Source organism: Punica granatum, chromosome 4 (assembly GCF_007655135.1).
Source record: "Punica granatum isolate Tunisia-2019 chromosome 4, ASM765513v2, whole genome shotgun sequence".
Classification (NCBI taxonomy): domain Eukaryota; kingdom Viridiplantae; phylum Streptophyta; class Magnoliopsida; order Myrtales; family Lythraceae; genus Punica; species Punica granatum.
Genome location: NC_045130.1, coordinates 35,737,003 through 35,758,640, shown reverse-complemented (window position 1 = coordinate 35,758,640; position 21,638 = coordinate 35,737,003). Strand labels below are relative to the sequence as shown.

At 38.8% G+C, this 21,638-nt stretch overlaps 1 protein-coding gene across 1 annotated transcript; it reads left to right on the top strand.

The window, feature by feature from the left end:
* The first annotated feature begins 9,538 nt into the window (after positions 1 to 9,538).
* Positions 9,539 to 14,159, top strand: LOC116202284 (probable aminotransferase TAT2). Its single transcript, XM_031533785.1, has 7 exons — positions 9,539 to 10,001; positions 12,129 to 12,468; positions 12,560 to 12,778; positions 12,864 to 12,923; positions 13,021 to 13,176; positions 13,313 to 13,406; positions 13,667 to 14,159. The coding sequence occupies exons 1-7, from the start codon at positions 9,715 to 9,717 to the stop codon at positions 13,783 to 13,785; spliced, it is 1,275 nt and encodes a 424-aa protein (XP_031389645.1). The 5' UTR covers positions 9,539 to 9,714; the 3' UTR covers positions 13,786 to 14,159.
* The last annotated feature ends 7,479 nt before the right edge of the window (positions 14,160 to 21,638 follow it).

The window sequence follows — 21,638 nt, the reverse complement described above, 5'->3', positions numbered from 1 at the left end:
CAGCTGAATTTGAAGATCTTGCCTTTCTGTGCTAATTTTTAAAGGTTGTTTAAAAAAAAAGGTGCAAAAGTCGTGTCTTTCTGTGCTACTCTCCAAATGTCGTGCTATATTTACGAAAAAAATACAACGGTGGTGTATTTTTGTGCTATTTTCTAAAAGGCGTGCTATATTTAGAAAAATGTGCGAATGTCGTACTTTTTTAAATGGTTAACCCTAATTTAAAATAAACTCTTTATGGCATATCTCGCACTACGAAGGATACTTAAATGATAAGAGGGATTTTGTAAGGACACTTAATGAGTTTCTCTCCATAAATTTGATTACAAAAGTGGCATATGATTGTATAAACTAAAAAAGATATAAAAGAATTAAAAGATCTTGTTAGCAAAAATCTAACGTGAAACCTTATGACTACAGAAAAATTCTTGTGTGTAACGGTTATATGTAACGGAATTTACCTAGTAAAATCACAAAACCACATGACTACAGGCCACATATAACTTCACTCATTGTTACATAATATTTTTTTATGTGCACCATATTATTTGGAAGCTCAAAAGATTTTAACTAATCTAATTCGAACCGAGTCGGTCATTAAATAGTCCATTCACAAGTTTCAGACATGAAACCTTGTTTAAAGAGAATAAAATATTGAACCAGTCAAACCAATCTTCATTGGTCTGTACCGTAATCATTTTTTTTCCTCCATTTCTCTATGAGTGGAAATTAGATTTGGACAAAATATATCAAATGGTACAACCTTTTGTTGGGAATTGGTGTATGCCCTAGAGGCAATCTATAATCAGTTTTGTAATATGATATCTATTTCATTATAAAACGAGGCATATCTGTTATTGTGTAGATTGCGCTAAATATGATTTTACACAATAATGTCCTTGGAATAGTAGGTTCAATAGGCATCAAGTGTGACTTGATTGTGAGATCCTATAATTACTGAACATTATTCCTAAATGTCCATAGTCAAAGTATTATCGTTAATTAGGACAACGGTAATACGGTTAGACTAGTGTGAGTGTTAATTGATGACCAAATCTCATAGGTCATGGATATGGAGATATCAAATCACACCACATGTATACATTAAGAGTAATGTGTATTGGACTGACCCGCCATGAGATTGCTACATGGGTTGTTACGTGACTGTCATTAGCATATCTCAAAGTGACTATAGTGTAATGGTCCTTTGACTTGAGGTCACCATGGATTCCTACGTGTAATGTCGTATATTTTGATACTGTCAAACGCCACCGTAACTGGCTGGTTATAAAGATAGTTATTGGGTATGCCACAAAGCATGGAAAAGAATGTGAGTGACCAAGATAGGATTTGTCCCTCCTACGAAACGGGAGCGATATCTCACGGCCACTTGGTGGTTAAGTTTAAAAGTGTATGCATACCCAAATGAGTCGATATAATGATATCGAGCTCATTTGCTCTGATAGACTTACCCGGTAAATCAAGAAAGAGAGATATTAAGTCATACAAGGATGTCATCGACCATGCCTTGGGCTCAATAGAGATATAGAGGACAATGGATTATATTACACGGTAATATAGGTCACGAGGTTCGTCGAGAAATTGACTTTCCGATTATTTGAGTAACAGTGATGCATTACTAGATGCCGCTCACTGTTTGTAATATTAAAATAGAGATTTCGATATTACTATCAACGTAATTGGGAACCTACAGGGTCACACACTACGACTAACTTGACGAGATATTTTGAAACAACAAAATTGTCTAATAAAGATTAGATGATTTATGGTGCGACCGATTAATCGGATATTTAATGAGATTAAATTTGCCGATTAATTAGACCCGATTTATTAGATTTAATGGTGTGCTAAGTGGTTATTTTTATGGAACCACTTGGAGCCAATTATAGAAAGAAACATGGGCCAATTGTATGATAACACTTAGCTATACACATGGACTAATTAAATGATGTCACCTAGACTTACACATGTCACTTGGAGCCTTGATTCTCCTTAATCCCACATCGGTGGGGCTTTGAATTTGTCTTCCCCATATTGCTTATAAAAGGGGAAGCATGCATGTTTAGATATAAGAGATATATATATACATGTATATGGGTGTACGTGTATAAGTGTAAGGAAATTCAAGTTGAATTGTTCAATTTGAATTAATCCTACTAGTCTAATAAATTTCGGGTGTCGCATCGGGGTGTTTCTTTCGAGTGTTGGTCGCTAGCACCGCCGATCTCGAAGACTCGTCGACAAAGTCGGTGTGGATTCCAGTAGAGGCGTCACGCGTGGGACGCTCGGTCGACAACTTTAAATATTCCAGGTACGTTTTTATTTACTCTTATTCTTCTAGTAGGTCTTGGAATTAGTTTCACGGGTAGGAAATTTTGAATTTCTGTTCCTTTTTCGCTTCCGTTGCGCCCCGTGGAACTAGCAATTGGTATCAGAGCCTAGCTAGTTAGAATCTGAGTAGATAATAGCATAAAATATGATTTTATGCTTGGTACTGGTATGATTATGTTTGATATTTGCGGTGCATGACTGTTAGACATGGACTATGTCCTAGTTGTGTTAGTATAATAGTTATACGTGTGGACTATTATGTAATAGTTACATAATAGTGTATAGTGAGATCGATTAAATGTTAATCAAATCCCTCAAAATATTAAGTCCATATCCTTCCACCGTGTAACGCTCGTCAAGACCAAGATCGATGAGTGTGTAGACCTTGCCTTCGCAGGATACCTTTATCTATCCTAGTAAGACGTTGTGTTTACCAGTGGGTCGGACTTAACTGAGCAAGCCTAATAGGATTAGGAGTTCAGAGGCATGTAGTTGGGCATCGATCTATAAGATAGATTTGAATAAGGAGTTATTCACTCAACTAATCAAGAGTTGCATGTGATGCAATTGGGAAAGTGAGTTCCCTACCTAAATAGCCAGTTCTGGGTGAATCAGCCCTCGCTGACTCAGAGCTTGGTGAGATATGGATCTTGAGCTACTATGAGAATGATATTCTCTGAATCAATGTTGAGGGTCATTGATTTGATATAAATAGTGGGAGCAATATTTATAAAGTCCTCATTAAATATTGTTGTGTCATAATACTTATTTTGTATATTTCTATGGTAGTTACCATGGCAGGGAGCACCTCTAGTACTTTCTGTTTGCGATCCGTCCTTGATAAGGACAAACTGTCAGGGAATAATTTCCTTGGTTGGTATCGAAACTTGAGAATTGTTCTCACCCAAGAAAAGAAACTATATGTCTTTGAGCAACCTCTTCTTGCGCCACCACCTGACGATGCCCCCCAAGCTGAGAAAGATGCTTATAGTAAGCATCATGATGATGCCGTAAACGTCGGATGTCTCATGTTAGTCACCATGGACTCGGAGCTTCAGAAGCAACATGAGAACATGAAGGCGTACGATATGATCGTGCATCTCAGGCAGCTCTATCAAGAGCAGGCCCGACATGAGAGATTCGAGATCTCTAAAGCACTTTTTCAGGCAAGGTTGACTGAGGGTAGCCCGGTGGGTCTTCATGTACTCAAGATGATTGGGTACGTCGAGACTCTGGGAAGACTGGGATTTCCTCTGGGTCAAGAGTTGGCCACAGATTTAGTCCTACAGTCGCTGCCCAGCAGTTATAGTCAGTTCATCATGAGCTATAATATGAATGACTACAATAAACCATTGCCTGAACTGCTTAACATGTTGAGAACAGCTGAGCATGATATCAGTAAGGGGACGTCTGTTCTAATGGTCCAGGGGACCAAAAGAAAGGGCAAGGGCAAGAGTAAAGGCCAGAGGGCTAAAGGTGCATCCAAGTATGACTTGGGTGCGTTGAAGCCTAAAGCCAAGGTGGCAAAGAATGATTACTGCTTCCATTGTGGCAACACTGGACATTGGAAGCGGAATTGTAAGGTATACCTAGAGGAGTTGAAGAAGAAGAAGGGAAGTGAGACTTCTACTTCAGGTATCCATGTTATAGAGATCAATGTATCTACTACTTCTACATCTTGGGTATTAGATACCGGGTGTGGTGCTCATATTTGTGGAAATATGCAGGACCTAAAGAACAGTAGATCGTTGGCAAAGGGCGAGGTGGACCTACGAGTTGGAAATGGAGCAAGAGTTGCTACATTAACTGTAGGGACTTATCACCTAGTTTTGCCTACTGGGCTAGTATTAGATCTTAACGACTGTTATTATGCTATTAGTAGAAACATAATATCTGTTTCTTGTTTGGACAAGAAGGGATTTTGTTTCACTATCAAGAACAAGTGTTGTTCTATGTACATGAATGATGTATATTATGGCAGTGCACATTTAAGTAATGGTCTGTATGTTCTTGATCTAGATACGCCTATTTATAATGTGGAAACAAAACGGCTCAAATCTAATGATTCGAACCCGACTTACCTCTGGCATTGTCGTTTAGGCCATATTAGCGAGAATCGCATCTCTAGACTCCATAAGGATGGATTACTGGACTCGTTTGATTTAGAATCGATCGAGACATGCGAACCTTGCTTAATGGGGAAAATGACTAAGGCCCCTTTTACCGGAAAAGGTGAGCGAGCTAGTGATCATCTGGCTCTCATACATACTGATGTATGTGGACCAGTGAACAAGCTTGCTAGAGGTGGGTATCTCTACTTCATTACATTTACTGATGATTTCAGTAGATTTGGATATGTGTATTTGATGAAACACAAATCTGAATCCTTTGAAAAGTTCAAAGAATTTAAGAATGAAGTGGAGAATCAGTTGGGTAAGAGCATTAAAGTTCTTCGATCAGATCGAGGAGGTGAATATTTGAGCTATGAGTTTGCTGACTATCTTAAACAGTGTGGGATTTTATCTCAACTGACTCCACCTGGAACACCACAGTGGAATGGTGTAGCTGAGAGGAGGAATCGAACTTTATTAGATATGGTTCGATCTTTGATGAGTCATGCAAACTTACCTGACTCCTTCTGGGGATATGCTCTACAGACAGCTGCTCTCATATTAAACAATGCTCCGTCGAAATCAGTTGAAAGGACACCATATGAGATGTGGTATGGGAAGCGTCCCAAGATGTCTTTTCTAAAAATATGGGGTTGCGAAGCTTATGTGAAGAGATTGTCTTCGGATAAGCTTGGCCCTAAATCGGACAAATGTTACTTTGTGGGGTATCCTAAGGAAACTCGAGGATACTATTTCTATAATCCCATCGAGGGCAAAGTGTTTGTAGCTCGAACTGCGGTATTCCTTGAGAAAGAGTTTCTCTTCAAAGGAACTAGTGGGAGGAAATTAGAACTTGGGGAAGCTCTACCACAAAATGACATTGACCAATCGACGGGCGATGTTGCAGAACAAGTACCACAAGTTGTTGTGGCACAATCTTCTACACAGGTGACACAGGAGCCTCGTAGGTCTAGTAGGATACGTCATGAGCCCGAGAGATATGGATTTCTCGTGACTCAAGACAATGACGTATTGCTCATAGATAATGATGAGCCTACAACCTATGCGGAAGCCGTAATAGGCACAGACTCTGAGAAATGGCTGGAGGCCATGAGATCTGAGATGGAGTCCATGTACACTAACCAAGTATGGACTTTGGTTGATCCACCTGAAGGGGCAAAACCCATTGGGTGTAAGTGGGTCTTCAAGAAGAAGACTGACATGGACGGTAATGTGATTACCTTTAAGGGCCGACTTGTGGCAAAAGGTTTCAGACAAGTTCATGGTGTTGACTATGACGAAACCTTTTCCCCGGTAGCTATGCTTAAATCCATCAGGATCTTGCTTGCAATTGCAGCTTATTATGATTATGAGATCTGGCAAATGGATGTCAAAACTGCTTTCCTGAACGGGAAGCTCCTCGAGGATGTGTTTATGACACAACCTGAGGGTTTTGTCGATCCACATAGTGCCGGAAAGGTTTGTAAGCTACAACGGTCCATTTATGGGCTGAAGCAAGCTTCTAGGAGCTGGAATCTTCGTTTTGATGATGCAATCAAAGAGTTTGGTTTCATTAAGAATGAAGATGAACCCTGTGTTTACAAGAAGGTTAGTGGGAGCGTAGTGATCTTCCTGGTGTTGTATGTAGACGACATACTTCTGATCGGAAATGACATTCCTTCCTTACAGTCTGTGAAGACTTGGTTGGGAAGGTGTTTCTCTATGAAGGACTTAGGCGAAGCTACCTATGTGCTAGGTATCAAGATCTATAGAGATAGATCCAGGAGACTGCTTGGCCTAAGTCAGAGTGCATACATAGATAAAGTGCTTCGGCGTTTTAGCATGCATGATTCTAAGAAAGGGTCGCTGCCTATGTTACATGGCATAAGCCTTTCGAAGGCTCAGAGTCCTTCTACTCGAGAGGAGAGGGACCGCATGAATATGATTCCATATGCGTCAGCTATTGGATCCATCATGTATGCTATGTTATGCACTCGATCAGATGTCTCGTATGCTTTGAGTATGACGAGTCGATACCAATCAGATCCAGGTGAAAGACACTGGATTGCAGTAAAGAACATCCTTAAGTACTTACGAAGGACTAAGGAGATGTTTTTGGTATATGGAGGCGAAGAAGAGCTCGTTGTAAGAGGTTACACCGATGCTAGCTTCCAGACCGATAAGGACGACAATAGATCGCAGTCAGGGTATGTGTTCTGCCTGAATGGAGGTGCTGTGAGTTGGAAGAGTTCCAAACAGGAGACAGTAGCCGATTCTACCACAGAGGCCGAGTATATTGCTGCCTCTAACGCTGCAAAAGAGGCCGTTTGGATCAAGAAGTTCGTGACAGAACTTGTTGTGGTTCCTAGCATCGCAGACCCAGTGGATCTCTATTGTGACAACAATGGAGCCATTGCGCAAGCTAAGGAACCCAGGTCTCACCAGCGATCCAAACATATACTCAGGCGCTTCCATCTCATTCGCGAGATCATCGACAGAGGAGATGTGAAGATATGCAGAATACCAACAGATGAGAATCTCGCAGATCCACTTACGAAGCCTCTTGTGCAGCGCAAGCACGAGGCTCACACTAGATCTATTGGCATAAGACATGTGCCAGATTGGCTCTAGTGCAAGTGGGAGATTGTTGGGAATTGGTGTATGCCCTAGAGGCAATCTATAATCAGTTTTGTAATATGATATCTATTTCATTATAAAACGAGGCATATCTGTTATTGTGTAGATTGCGCTAAATATGATTTTACACAATAATGTTCTTGGAATAGTAGGTTCAATAGGCATCAAGTGTGACTTGATTGTGAGATCCTATAATTACTGAACATTATTCCTAAATGTCCATAGTCAAAGTATTATCGTTAATTAGGACAACGGTAATACGGTTAGACTAGTGTGAGTGTTAATTGATGACCAAATCTCATAGGTCATGGATATGGAGATATCAAATCACACCACATGTATACATTAAGAGTAATGTGTATTGGACTGACCCGCCATGAGATTGCTACATGGGTTGTTACGTGACTGTCATTAGCATATCTCAAAGTGACTATAGTGTAATGGTCCTTTGACTTGAGGTCACCATGGATTCCTACGTGTAATGTCGTATATTTTGATACTGTCAAACGCCACCGTAACTGGCTGGTTATAAAGATAGTTATTGGGTATGCCACAAGCATGGAAAAGAATGTGAGTGACCAAGATAGGATTTGTCCCTCCTACGAAACGGGAGCGATATCTCACGGCCACTTGGTGGTTAAGTCTAAAAGTGTATGCATACCCAAATGAGTCGATATAATGATATCGAGCTCATTTGCTCTGATAGACTTACCCGGTAAATCAAGAAAGAGAGATATTAAGTCATACAAGGATGTCATCGACCATGCCTTGGGCTCAATAGAGATATAGAGGACAATGGATTATATTACACGGTAATATAGGTCACGAGGTTCGTCGAGAAATTGACTTTCCGATTATTTGAGTAACAGTGATGCATTACTAGATGCCGCTCACTGTTTGTAATATTAAAATAGAGATTTCGATATTACTATCAACGTAATTGGGAACCTACAGGGTCACACACTACGACTAACTTGACGAGATATTTTGAAACAACAAAATTGTCTAATAAAGATTAGATGATTTATGGTGCGACCGATTAATCGGATATTTAATGAGATTAAATTTGCCGATTAATTAGACCCGATTTATTAGATTTAATGGTGTGCTAAGTGGTTATTTTTATGGAACCACTTGGAGCCAATTATAGAAAGAAACATGGGCCAATTGTATGATAACACTTAGCTATACACATGGACTAATTAAATGATGTCACCTAAACTTACACATGTCACTTGGAACCTTGATTCTCCTTAATCCCACATCGGTGGGGCTTTGAATTTGTCTTCCCCATATTGCTTATAAAAGGGGAAGCATGCATGTTTAGATATAAGAGATATATATATACATGTATATGGGTGTACGTGTATAAGTGTAAGGAAATTCAAGTTGAATTGTTCAATTTGAATTAATCCTACTAGTCTAATAAATTTCGGGTGTCGCATCGGGGTGTTTCTTTCGAGTGTTGGTCGCTAGCACCGCCGATCTCGAAGACTCGTCGACAAAGTCGGTGTGGATTCCAATAGAGGCGTCACGCGTGGGACGCTCGGTCGACAACTTTAAATATTCCAGGTACGTTTTTATTTACTCTTATTCTTCTAGTAGGTCTTGGAATTAGTTTCACGGGTAGGAAATTTTGAATTTCTGTTCCTTTTTCGCTTCCGTTGCGCCCCGTGGAACTAGCACCTTTGCACTTTGTGTCAAATATGGAGCGTTACTTCACCAAGGTAGTTCTATACCAAGGCAGTCAAAATCGAGTTTCTAAGTAAAAACTATAGAAACGGTGGAGGGTCCACAAAATTAAAATGTAAAATCGAATCGTAGAGTCGTAAGTTTCTATGATTAATGGATATAGTATTTCGAGAATAATTTTATACATATTTTTATGAATTATAACCTTATATAAATTGAGAATCATTTTACGTTCTTTCTGATATCCTACGAGACAAACCAAATAATTTATTCATATTATAGCTTCTAAACATCGATTTTGGGGGGAAAAGAAGAAGAAGATGAGTTTAGAAAAAAAATTTAAATAACATTTCCATTTCTAAGCCGTAAGAGCAATAAGGTCAATCAATCCCTTAAATTGAGATAGAATTGACAGTAATTAGTTTAATAGTTGATTTAGTAAAACTCGAGTTTCTATCAACTTTGTTGAATAAACTCGCATTTCTACACGAGTCTACTAAATTTAAGTTTCTTTGACAAATTGACTCGCCATGAAAAGTAAAAACGTAAAATCGTAAGTTGTAAGACTTGAAATCAAGTTTTTTTTTTCAATAATAAAGGAGGCACATAAATCTAGTACAATGAAATAGAATAAATGGATATATACGTTTATGAGGATCGAACCTATGACCTGTTGGCGATGATGGAGTTTTTGACGGAATTAATTTTAGGGTTTTAGGGTATTAATCTACTCCCTCTCTCTCTCCACCTCACACCTTCTCACTCCCTCCCGCCCCCATATATATATATATATATATATGTATATACGTACTCATGTTACATTCCATTACCTCCCACATTGTCGGCCTCACAGACTGGGACTCAGACATCCTCTCCCTCCGCCGCCACCCGCCACCGCACACCGTCCGCCGGAGGAGGCCTTGCAATGGGGGAGGCTACGGAGAACGGGTCAGGTCAGCAGAAGTGGAGGTTCCGGGGCAACAAGGACCTCACCACCGCTTCGGCCATCACCGTCCGGGGCGTCCTCAACATGCTGAAGGACAACCTCAGCAAGGACGACCCCAGGACCGTCATCCCGCTCGGCCACGGCGACCCCTCCGCCTTCCCCTGCTTCCGCACCACCTCCACGGCCGAAGATGCCATCGTCGACTCCGTCCGGTCCGCCAAGTTCAACGGCTACTCCTCCACCGTCGGTATTCTCCCCGCCCGGAGGTAACAAACTAACAGATTAATACAGCTCCGATTTTCCTGTCCACAGCTCTGACTCATTAATCCTTTAAATTTGCTGAAAAGTACATAATTTTTGGGAAATTATTTAATCTGGGTTTAATGCTTCTTCTGCTGCGGTCGTTTTTGTTGTTTAGGGAGATAATTTCTTGTGGTCCTCAATGGAACAATTTTTTGTTTTGTTTTTTTTTTTCTTTTTTGCAATTATCACGCAGGTATTGTGCCTGATCGGTTTGGCTTAGTCCATTGCATATTTAATATTAGGGAAAAAGCCAATTTTTATCGTCAACCTTTCATTATTATTATTATTTTTATTTTCATTCTGAACCTTTTTCTTTGTCTATAAGTTACGGGATTTGTTCGGTTTTCATCTCCCATTACTTTTTTGTCTATACGTTACGGGATTTGTTCGGTTTCCGTCTCCCGTTACTTTTTCCATCCAATAGCGCATATGGGGATTTTTATTAAACCATAGGCTGCCACTTGTATGACCGCGCAGTTAGTCTGACCCGAAAGTCCTCTGCAGAACATACCGTGCTGGAGCCATCACAACCTTCCTCTAGTTAATCGAAAATCCTGGGATACGGAGAAATTAAATGACAGGGATTCTCCTCTTGTTGTACAATCAATCACTGTCCTCTAATTAAATGACAGGGATTCGACCAAAGCTTCAAAATCACGAATTTCACCGCGATTGTTTTTCAATTTCTCCAGCGGAGCTAGCGAGATTAGTGAGATGGGAAGATGAAAACGTGGCCTTGAGCGAGGTGACTGAAATAGGAAAATAATACAGGCTTTTCAAAGAAAATTAGGTTGCGATTTTCTTTCTTTTGTTTTCTTTCCAAAAAGATGAAGCTCAAAAGACACACAACAGGATATGTTGTGGTTGTGAATATTTTTTGGTGATAATATAAAAATACTATTGTACATGTGCAACAGTATGTACAAGTTAGGACCTAGGCATTTCGGACGTATTACATGCCGGAATCTCAACGGGGCTCTACCATAGAATTCTTAACAGATGAATGCTTAACTCTTTTGAATGACTAGGCTCTGAAAGATACTTATTATTGATGATTGATGATGGTGTGATTGCACTATGTTATATTACGAGGTACAGTCATATGATTTTCTTTCATAATATAATGGAAGTGCTAATTAATTTTACTCAAAAGTAAATAAATAAATAATGGAAGTGAAATTTGTCTTCATGCTTTTGTATCTGCTGTCGAGACTTTGTCCTGTTATGTGAATATTGATTAACATATAATACGAAGGTTGAAAGCAAAGACACGCAATTTTGCCATTTATTTTGTCGATAGCCAAACAATATTTGCCATTTTAGAAGGTTAATTTCCTTTTAAACGTATATGTCGATATCCAAACAATATTGCCGTTTTAAGCCCATTAATGTTCTTGCCTTTGTTGATCTTGTCCTCCCCCCTTTAATTTTCATAATGTTCTACTTTATTTCTTTGTCATTCCATCCCGATATATGCTTTCTTGAAATAGTAACTCATTTTCTTTTTCGATCACAAACGGTACTCATTAGATTTAGAGCAAAATAAATAGAAGTTGAGAAATATATAAACATAGATTTCACTTGTGAGAATCTAAATTCTCTTTATTTGAAATCGGAAATGAAATTAACGAATCAAACTTTTTTTCTAATAAATAAATCATCCATGATAAAATCATTGTCTGGTTTTGGTTGTTGCTGCCTTTGCATGGCCGCAAGAAATCTTCTGGCCTAAAATAAAATTATTTTTATCTTCAGAGATCACGAGATGTTATCAACTTATTGACTAATACTATGCTTTAAATTCAACCATGTCCATGAGAGGTGTTTTCTGTTCGTTCAAACTCCTAAGTTGTACGTTAAGTTTGTCCATTGTGCTCTCAATTTACAGTTGAGCCATATTCTCGTGATTAAGAGAAATATGTTTGTAACTAGAGGTTAATTTGAATGTATATTGGGTGATAGAAAATCCAACGTCAAGATTTTAAATAAAGTGCTTCTTATGTGCAAGGAGGCTTTGAATCAATTGTGCTATAGGTGAATGCAGCCATCAAGCTCATAAATTCTGTTGCGCCTTATTAAATTTGATATAGGGCAATCGCGGAGTCTCTCTCCAAGGATCTACCCTATGCATTATCTCCCGACGATGTATTTTTAACAGTTGGATGCACTCAATCGATGGAAGTCGTAATATCGGTCCTTGCCCGCCCTGGTGCCAATATTCTACTTCCAAGACCTGGTTTCCCATATTATGAGGCACGCGCTTCTTTTAGCAAACTCGAGGTGCGCCACTTTGATCTTCTACCGGACAATGGCTGGGAGGTTGACCTGGCGGGAGTCGAGAAGCTTGCAGATGAGAATACCGCTGCAATGGTCATCATAAACCCCGGCAATCCTTGTGGGAATGTCTTTAGCTACCAGCATCTAGAGAAGGTATTGAAGCTTGTCTCTGAATTAATTAATTCTTATAGTTCTGAACTTGGAGATCCCTCGTCTTTAGGCTGAATTTTTGTTCGTGCTTTAGATTGCTGAGATGGCGAAAAAGCTCGGGATTATGGTGATTGCTGATGAGGTCTACGACCATCTTGCTTTTGGGAGTAAACCGTTTGTTCCCATGGGAGTTTTTGGATCCATAGCTCCAGTCTTGACTCTTGGGTCGATATCAAAGAGGTGGATTGTTCCGGGGTGGCGACTCGGTTGGATAGTCACTACCGATCCGAATGGCATCCTTAACAGATCTGGGGTGATTTCTCTTTCTCTTCCTTTTGTTAGAGATCAAAACTTATTTGTTACGAAAAATTTAAGTTGGCATATTTTGTTTTTTACAGGTTGTTGAGTCCATCAAAGGATTTTTAAATATCTCCGCCGATCCCGCAACCTTCATACAGGTATGAGATACGGATTTTATTGCTTCGTGGCTTCATGCAGATATAATTTGCATGATAAATTTTCTACTTACCTTGCCTTGTCTTGAAAATACAACAGGGAGCAATACCTCACATATTTGAGAAGACGACAGATGATTTCTTCTCGAGAATTATCAGCATACTCAAGCATACTGCCGACATCTGTTACGAGATGATCAAAGAGATCCCTTGCATCACTTGTCCAAGCAAGCCCGAAGGGTCAATGTTCGTCATGGTATGATCATCAACTATTCGAAGCACGGATACATGTATATGCACATAGACATAAACCTACTTGCGGGGTATTATTTGCATGCGCAGTTTCTTATTGTTGAGGGAATGAAACTACTTTGAAACGGTGATTTTGTCAGGTGAAGTTGAACCTATTGATGCTCAACGGCATAAAAGACGATGTGGACTTTTGCTTGAAGCTAGCAAAGGAGGAATCAGTCATTGTTCTGCCAGGTACTTGAATTGTCGTCTGAAGTTCTTTAACGTATCTGTAGGAAACGGATTGATCGAAGCCTCGTAAAAAAAGGTGCCGACAACGGTTTGTTTTGCACTACCTAAACATATGTTGGGCATTCTTTCCTAAAAATTTTGAATGACAACCACCGTGACTGTTTTAAAAGGTTGATGGATCATGTTAGACGAAAGTGGTTTGGAGCATAACATATCCGTGAAACCTACGCACCTATTAACTGATCACACACTAACTATTGTAGGGACAGCAGTTGGATTGAAGAATTGGCTGCGAGTGACTTTCGCCATCGAGCCTTCTTCACTCGAAGAAGGGCTGAGGAGGATCAAGGCATTTTATGAAAGGCATGCCAGCAAGCAATAACTTAGATCTTCAGCAGGAGACTGAGGCAGGTAATGGAGCTGCAGAGAACAGCAACCGCTAGTAATTGGATCCCGATCTCTCTCTTGCTCTCATGATATAAAATCTTCTAGCAATGTTTTACATGTCATGGGCACTAAAATAAGTGATTGGCATCCTCTTTAGCAGCAAAACAATTTGAGGAAGCTGTAGGGGCAACAGAGATCATCAACACCTTGTTGAATCTCATATGTTATGTTGGGTATACGTATCTATTCTTCTGTTTCCTTCATTGGACATTCAATGGTGAAATTGCAGACATCTTCGATGTCTAATGACTTATATTGATGTTGGGAGGGACCGGGGGGCTGGAGATCGCGCCTGGTCTCTTGTCAAAATTAATATTTCAAAATTCATTTTTCCATTTATTTAACGTAAGGGCTTATATATAATATTATGAATCTTTTAAAAACACAAAAAGAAGAATCTTGATTCATTGCTTTTTTTTTTGGTGGATGAGGGGGCAAAGTCCAAGAAAAACAGAAAAAGAAATTAAGAAATACAGAGACGGGCTGAAAAAATCTGAATAAAATCGCTAAATAATAGCGCTCTTAGTCCAGTCAACGGATAATGATGATAATTCATTGCTATGAAAATCCAATAAAGTAGCTTATCTTGATGCTATCTTCGAAGTTTCATCCTAAGGAATTTTCAAAAGGACGACGACATTGCCCAAATCCCACAATAAGTGTATTTGTCGTGACTTTTCTTAAACGTTTGGAGTTCAGTCACATATTCAAACACATATTGTATGGCTGCTCAATTTATTGGTGCGTCCCCCTCATAAAAGGGGAAGTGCATATTCTCGTTGGATAATTAAGATATCTCAGGTTTAATTCTCGTAAATTAGATTATTTAAGACTCTAGGTTTAACTTTTTATTTTGTTATATTAAACTCACATGTCAATCTTATAACCGAAAAGAAAGAAAAAATCCATCTTCCAGTTTCTACGTTAAGTGCTGGATCTCTCTGATTATGATGATGAGGATAATGTACATACGTACATGCATTGGACGACAATAGTCTCAGTTGAGTCCAATTTGGGAATTTTTTTTAAAAAAGGTGAAATTGGTTACATTTTCCAGCATGGTTTGTGATTTCTTTTAGTATTTATTTATCATGGTGATGCTCAGCATGTTGGTTTAAACGGATAATCTCCACATAAAATCTGGCTTAAAAAATATCATAAAAGCCTTGTTTTCTTGCCAGGTTCGAATCAGAGATTTTTTTTTTTTCCTTTTGACGGGGAAGGGGCATGAGCTTTATACAGATAAACGAGAAGGCCAAGAAAAAACACAGATCAAGTTCCACCAAAGACAACCGAATTTAAAATTTCTTGATATTTTTTTTTATGAAGATGTATGTCCAGTATTCATATTTTTTTTGGTCCCGTAGAGAGCAAATTCCTTTCGTGTGCAACATGAGCCAATATTGTATGTCCAATATTCATTTTTTTTTATCCATAGAGAGCAAATTCCTTTCGCGTGCAACATGAACCAATATTATAGTGTCCATTCAATTTATAAGGCCACACGGACCACGAGGAAAGTATCATGGCATCTCACGAGCAGACACCCGGGAGACAATATGGTCCATGCTTCCTTAGATCCCCTTGATCCATGCCTCGTTGAATTGTCTTGATTCTAACATCTCCCGATTATCATTATCCGAAAGAATATTCTCCCCGTTACTATCTCCCAATTCCTTCATTTTTTTCTCGATAGGCTAACGGGGAATTCCTTCTTTTCCTTTTTATATAATAAGAGAAATTTGGATTTTATCCGACTAAGGCTTGGTTTGGGAATCAAAGAAGGGTATGGTGTAACCAAGATATTTCAGTTGCGATAGTCGTGGTAGGACCTACTAGTGTCTCTTTATTAGCTATTAGAATTTTTATTTCATTGTATGAGGTCCATTAGTCTTCCTTGTAACCAAAAAAATAATACAAAAGTGGTGAAATCAATTAAACTATAATTTTAAAATAATTCACCAAACTGTTTCTTCTTAAAATCCAATAAGAAAAGTACATATTCAACCACCATCTCATTCCCATACCAAGCCTAATGCTGCTACAATTCATGTGAAATGCAAACCCACAAAATGGGTTTTACTTTCTTTCTCCTATTCACGACATAATTGTGAATTAAGAATATTATGAATCTTTTAAAAAAACACAAAAAGAAGAATTTTAATTCACTGCTTTTTTTTTGGTGGATGATAGGACGAAGTCCAAGAAAAACAGACAAAGAAATTAAGAAATACAGAGATGGGCTCATGAGACCTCAATAGAATTGCTAAACAATAGCGCTCTTAGTCGAGTTGGCGGATAATAATAATAATTCATTGCTATGAAAATCCAATAAAGTAGCTTATCTTGGTTGCTATCTTGGAAGTTTCCTCCTAAGGAATTTTCAATAGGATGACGACATTGCCCAAATCCCACAATACGTGTATTCGTCGTGACTTTTCTTAAACGTTTGGAATACAGTCACATGTTAAAATGCATATTGTATGGCTGCTCAATTTATTGGTGCGTGCCCCTCAAGAATTTGATGCACAACTTGAGTCATAGTTGACTTGCTATGTCTGAGTCATGATTAAATACTTAGCAAGTTCTACGGAAAAAAATATCAAAAGGAAAGGAAGATGGAAGAGAAAAAGGTCAGATCGTGACATAGTACTGGACACATTGGAATTAATAGAATATCCATCTTCTCGTGAAAAGGGAAAGTGTACATTTTCGTTTAATAAGATTTCAGGTTTAATTCTTGTCAATAAAATTATTTAAAACTCTAGAATTAACTTTCTATTTTGTTATATTAAACTCATATCCCAATCTTATAACCCAAAAGAAAAAAAAATCCATCTTCCAGTTTCTACGTTTAGTGCTGGATCTCTCTGATTATGATGATGGGTGTGCGCACCAGAATTTTAATCTCGTCGCGGTACGCGTACGCGCGCCTAAGCAACGCGGTTTGGGAGTATCCACCTTCCCGAGGATGCGCGACGGACGCACGTGAGAAGGAGTCGCCACTACCTGTTCACATGGGTGTACCCTGTACCTTGTACACTGTAAATTCGAAGAAACACTCCGACCGTCCGCTCTCCGATCGGGATTCTTACATGAATAAACGTACAATATAAATCCTTACATTGTCCTCTCAAATAAATAAAATACAAATTACAACAACTGAATCCCGATCGGTTCGCGTTCGGTCATTATTCCACTCGTGCTCACCGTGTGGTTTGAAAAGACTGAAATTGAAATTAAGGTGCGCACTCAGTGTTTAGGGGATTAGATCCCGTAATCTACGATTAGGGCGTTGGACCCCATATGAATCGTATCCTAAAGGATCGGGCTCGACCCGCATAACAAATAAGTGAAAAAATGTAACAAATAAGCACAACATTTCTATGGAAAATCAAGATTACGTGACACGTATCTCGGTGCTTTTGAAATTGTGAATTTTAAAGGGACATGATTACAGTTTTTGAACTGTCAACGCGATTATAGATTATTAACCAATTCGTGCAATTCACTTAAAAGAGGTCAAATGATTTAATTTGGCCAAATTTAACGTCCCAATTACCCGTGTGTGGAATTTTTTTTAGGTTAATTGGAAATTAACCGAATGCTACGAATTTCGAGCTGTCGGAATGGCCATTAGTGGACCATCCGATAAACTCTAATTTTCAACGGTCTTGAGATTTAAAAGTTAATTTTAGGTCGAGTTTGTATGATTAAACCGATTCATGTGAGATTTTGATTAAAAAAACGAGAAAATAAAGCATTTAAACACGGATCAGGAGCACATTATCACGTTAAGCACGACAAACATGCAAATTTACACAATCGGTGCCGCCATGATCGTGATGAACACATACAAACATACATAAACATAATATTATTGCAATTGATAAAACGACACCGATTCATGGAAAAACAAAAAAATCATGCAAAGAGCACGTATTATAATGTTGCATACATATAATTATATAAACAAAAATATTTAAACGAGGCACATGCGTTGTCGGTCGGGAATCCAAGTAGGAAAGGGATTGGATATCTTTGAAAAAATGTCCGGAGACTGATTTGAATAATTTTAAAAGAACAAGGACTAATTTGAAAATTCTGATAAAAATCCCGGTAACTGATTTGAGACAGCTTAAAAAGTTCCTTGGACTAATTTGGAGTGTCTAAAAAATTCTGTGGCTGAACAGGAATTAGAAAGGGATTGGGACCTGATTGAAGCATATTTGAAAGTTTGGGACTGATCTGAAATGTGGAAAAATGTCACAGGGACTGAGCTGAAACAAATTAAAAAGTTCTCTGGACTGATTTGAATGACCTGAAAATTCTGTGGCTGAACTGAGAGTGTTAAAAATGGCCTAGGACTCGATTGAAATGAATTTTAAAGTTCGGGACTGATCTGAAAAAGTAGAAAATATCACAGGGACTGAACTGGAACAAATTGAAAAAAAGTTCGCTGGACTGATTTGAATGACCTGAAAATTCTGTGGCTGAACTGAGAGTGTTAAAAATGGTTTAGGACTCGATTCAAACGAATTTTAAAGTTCGGGACTGATCTGAAAAAGTGAAAAATGTCACAGGGACTGAACTGAAATAAATTGAAAGGTTTTCTGGATTGGTTTAAGTCATCTGAAAATTCTGTGGTTGAACTAAAAAATATTAAAATAGCCCAGGACTTGAATAAGACAAATTTGAAAATTTTGGTCTGACCGAAAAATTTGAAAATAGCTATAAGGACTGAATCGAAACAACTTGAAAAGTTCATAAAACCGGGTTTTGGTGGAACTCACGAACGTTTACTTCACATTACATCATTTAAACAAACATTAATATGGAAATGAGGCCCTAATCATGCTACTAAGGTCTCGAGTATCGTATCTCTCCTTAACTAATGCCGGGAGGAATTTCGTGAAGCTTCGGGAATCCCTAAAAACTAAGTCTCGAGCTAAACAAACAAATCTCCGCAGCCACGAGGAGGCAGCAACGGTTGATCTTATCGAGCTTGGCGCTTCAGACCTGCAAATGAGATGAAAAGGGGCAGCAAACAGAAAATAAACGGACAAAATACTGATATCAAAGTTGAGAAAGAGGGAAATGGCACGAGAGAGGCAGTGGCAGCAGCTCAAGAACTGCAACAACGGCTCAGGAGAGGCTCTAACGGGGAAGCAAATGCAGCAGCAACGGCAAGCAGCAGCAGTTGACGAACGGAGGAACAGAAGCAATGGTCGAGCTCGGGAGCTCAAAACGGTGGGACAAACGGCTCAGGGGTTCGAAGAACAGCAACTGGGCGCGCCAACCTGCAAAGAAAAGGGGGGAGAACAGCAATAGCTTCGAAGATGGGGGCTCAGGGACGATGGCTGAGGGAGTCACAGGCGTCAGGTCAGTGAGGTGAGGCGTTGGTGTGTGTGTGTGGGAGAACTGTAAGGATGAGCCGCGAGAGGATCCGGAGTCGGGAGGGTTCGTGAGCTGAGAGGAAGGTGGGCGTGAGGAAGCAGCTGGGAACGAGCTGTGGGGCGAGCTGAAGGTTTTTTCTGAGGTCCAAGAGTGTTTCGGAGCTGAAGGCAGTGAGGAGGAGAGGAGCTGCGGGCAGGAGTGAACAGGGGTTCTAGGGCCGAGCGGAATCGAGCTGTGGGTTTCTTTGTTCCCTTTTCTTTTTGGTTTTTCCTTTCGTTTTTTTTTTTTAGGGTTCTTCGGAGGAGGAAGAAGGAAAAGAGAGAGGAGAGTTAGGGTTTTCTTTTTTTTTTGGGCAGCTCAGGTATCAATCGGAGAAGAAGAGGAGAGCGGCTAGGGTTAGGGTTTCTTCCCTTTTCTTCGTTTTTTTCATTCGGGTTTCTTAGCTGAGGAGAATAAGGGAGCAGCGGAGAATCCAGTTGAGGGAAAAAAATTCGGGCCAGGAGGCGGCTGAGCCGTAGAGGGAGTGTTCCCTTTTTTTTATTCGGGTCTGTTAGCTGAAGAAGGGAAAGAAAAGGAGAGAGAAGAAGAAGAAAGGAGGAGGAAGAAGACAAAAAAATGGGGGGAGCTTGGGGAAAAAGAGGGGCAACGGTCAGAAATTTTGACCGTTGCCTCTGACACTTTCTGAATGAAAAATTTGAAATCACGAAATTGGAGAAGTAATAAACTATTTGAGGATTTCAATTTGCATGACTAGAGACCGAATTTCAATGAATTTGATATCGACCCCTGATGAGCGTCGATTTTATTTTGCACGATTATCGTCGAAATACAATCTTTTTGATCGGATGTTAGAAAAATATTTCAAGACCACTGTTGCCTTTAGGAAAATTCCAGGATCGATATAATATGAAATTCGATTTCCGTTCTGGATTTTGAAATTCAAATTTGACGCGCGTAAGGCTCAAAACGTCCCGTAGAGCACCTTTTTTTTAATGTCAAATTAAATAAAAAAATGCCCTCAAGTTTAAAAATCGTGAGTGCTTGGGTAATTAATCAAAATATTTCCCTTTAATGATGACGAAATGATGATTTTGCCCATCTGGAGCCAGTGGACCGAAATGGGGTGCTGACAATGGGGATAATGTACATACGTACATGCATTGGATCTACTATAATAGTCTCAGTTTAGTCCAATTTGGGAATTTTTTTTATTTTAGAAAAGGTGAATTTGGTTACATTTTCCAGCATGGTTTTCTTTCAGCATTTCTTTATCATGGTGGTGCGCAGCATGTTGGTTTGAACGGATAATCTACACATAAAATTTGGCTTAAAAAATATCATAAAAGCCTTGTTTTCTTAAAGGTTCGAATCTGAAATTCCTTTTCTTTTCTTTGATGGGGAAGGGGCATGAGCCTTATATAGATAAACGAGAATGCAAAGAGAAAATACAGATCAAATTCCACCGACGACAATCGAATTTGAATGCTGCGTTTGGTTTCAAAAAAGGATTTTAAAATCAGATTTTGATTTTAAAAAAGAGTGATATAAATGGAGCCCACCATTTGACTTTGTATGAGTTATTTTGTTTTGTAGTAAAAAAAGTGATATAAATGGGGCCCATTCTTTGATTTTGTATGAGTTATTTTGTTTTATTGTGGGTTGAATTATGTTAAAGTTGTAATTTTAAAATTATATTTACAAACTAAACAAGTCAGAAATTTTTTGATTTTTTACGTAGATATATGTCTAGCACTCTTTTTTTTTTTTCCTCCCCTAGAGAGCAAATTCCTTTCTCGTGCAACATGAACCAATATTACATAATTGAAGACAAGGTACTTAAATATAGTGTCCATTCAAGTAGACACCCGAGAGACAATATGATCCATGCTTCCTTATATCCTCTTGATCCATGCCTCTTTGAATTGTCTTGATTCTAACATCTCCCGATTATCATTATCAGAAAGAATAAAATTCTTCCAGTTACTATCTCACTATTCTTTGTTTTTTTTTTCATAGGCTAACGAGGAAGTCCTTTCTTTCCTTTTTATATAATGAGAGAAATTTGGGTTTTATCCGACTGAGGCTTGGTTTGGGAGTCAATGATGGATATGGTGCAGTGATACATGCTCTTACTTAATAATCAAGATATTATAGTTTCGATAGTCGTGGTAGGACCTACTAGTGTCCCTTTATTAGCTATTAAGATTTTTATTTCATTATATTAGGTCCATTGGTCTTTTTTGTAACCGAAAAAATAATGCAAAAGTGCTGAATCAATTAAACCATAATTTTAAAATAATTCACCAAATTATTTTTTCTTAAAACCCAATAAGAAAAGTACATATTTAACCACTATCTCATTTCCAAACGTGGGCTAATGCTGCTACAATT

Coding starts and splice junctions, on each gene's coding strand:
- LOC116202284 (XM_031533785.1), top strand. CDS start 9,715: ATGGGGGAGGCTACGGAGAACGGGTCAGGTCAGCAGAAGTGGAGGTTC. Junction 10,002..12,128: donor GGTATTCTCCCCGCCCGGAG/GTAACAAACTAA, acceptor AATTTGATATAG/GGCAATCGCGGAGTCTCTCT. Junction 12,779..12,863: donor GCATCCTTAACAGATCTGGG/GTGATTTCTCTT, acceptor TGTTTTTTACAG/GTTGTTGAGTCCATCAAAGG.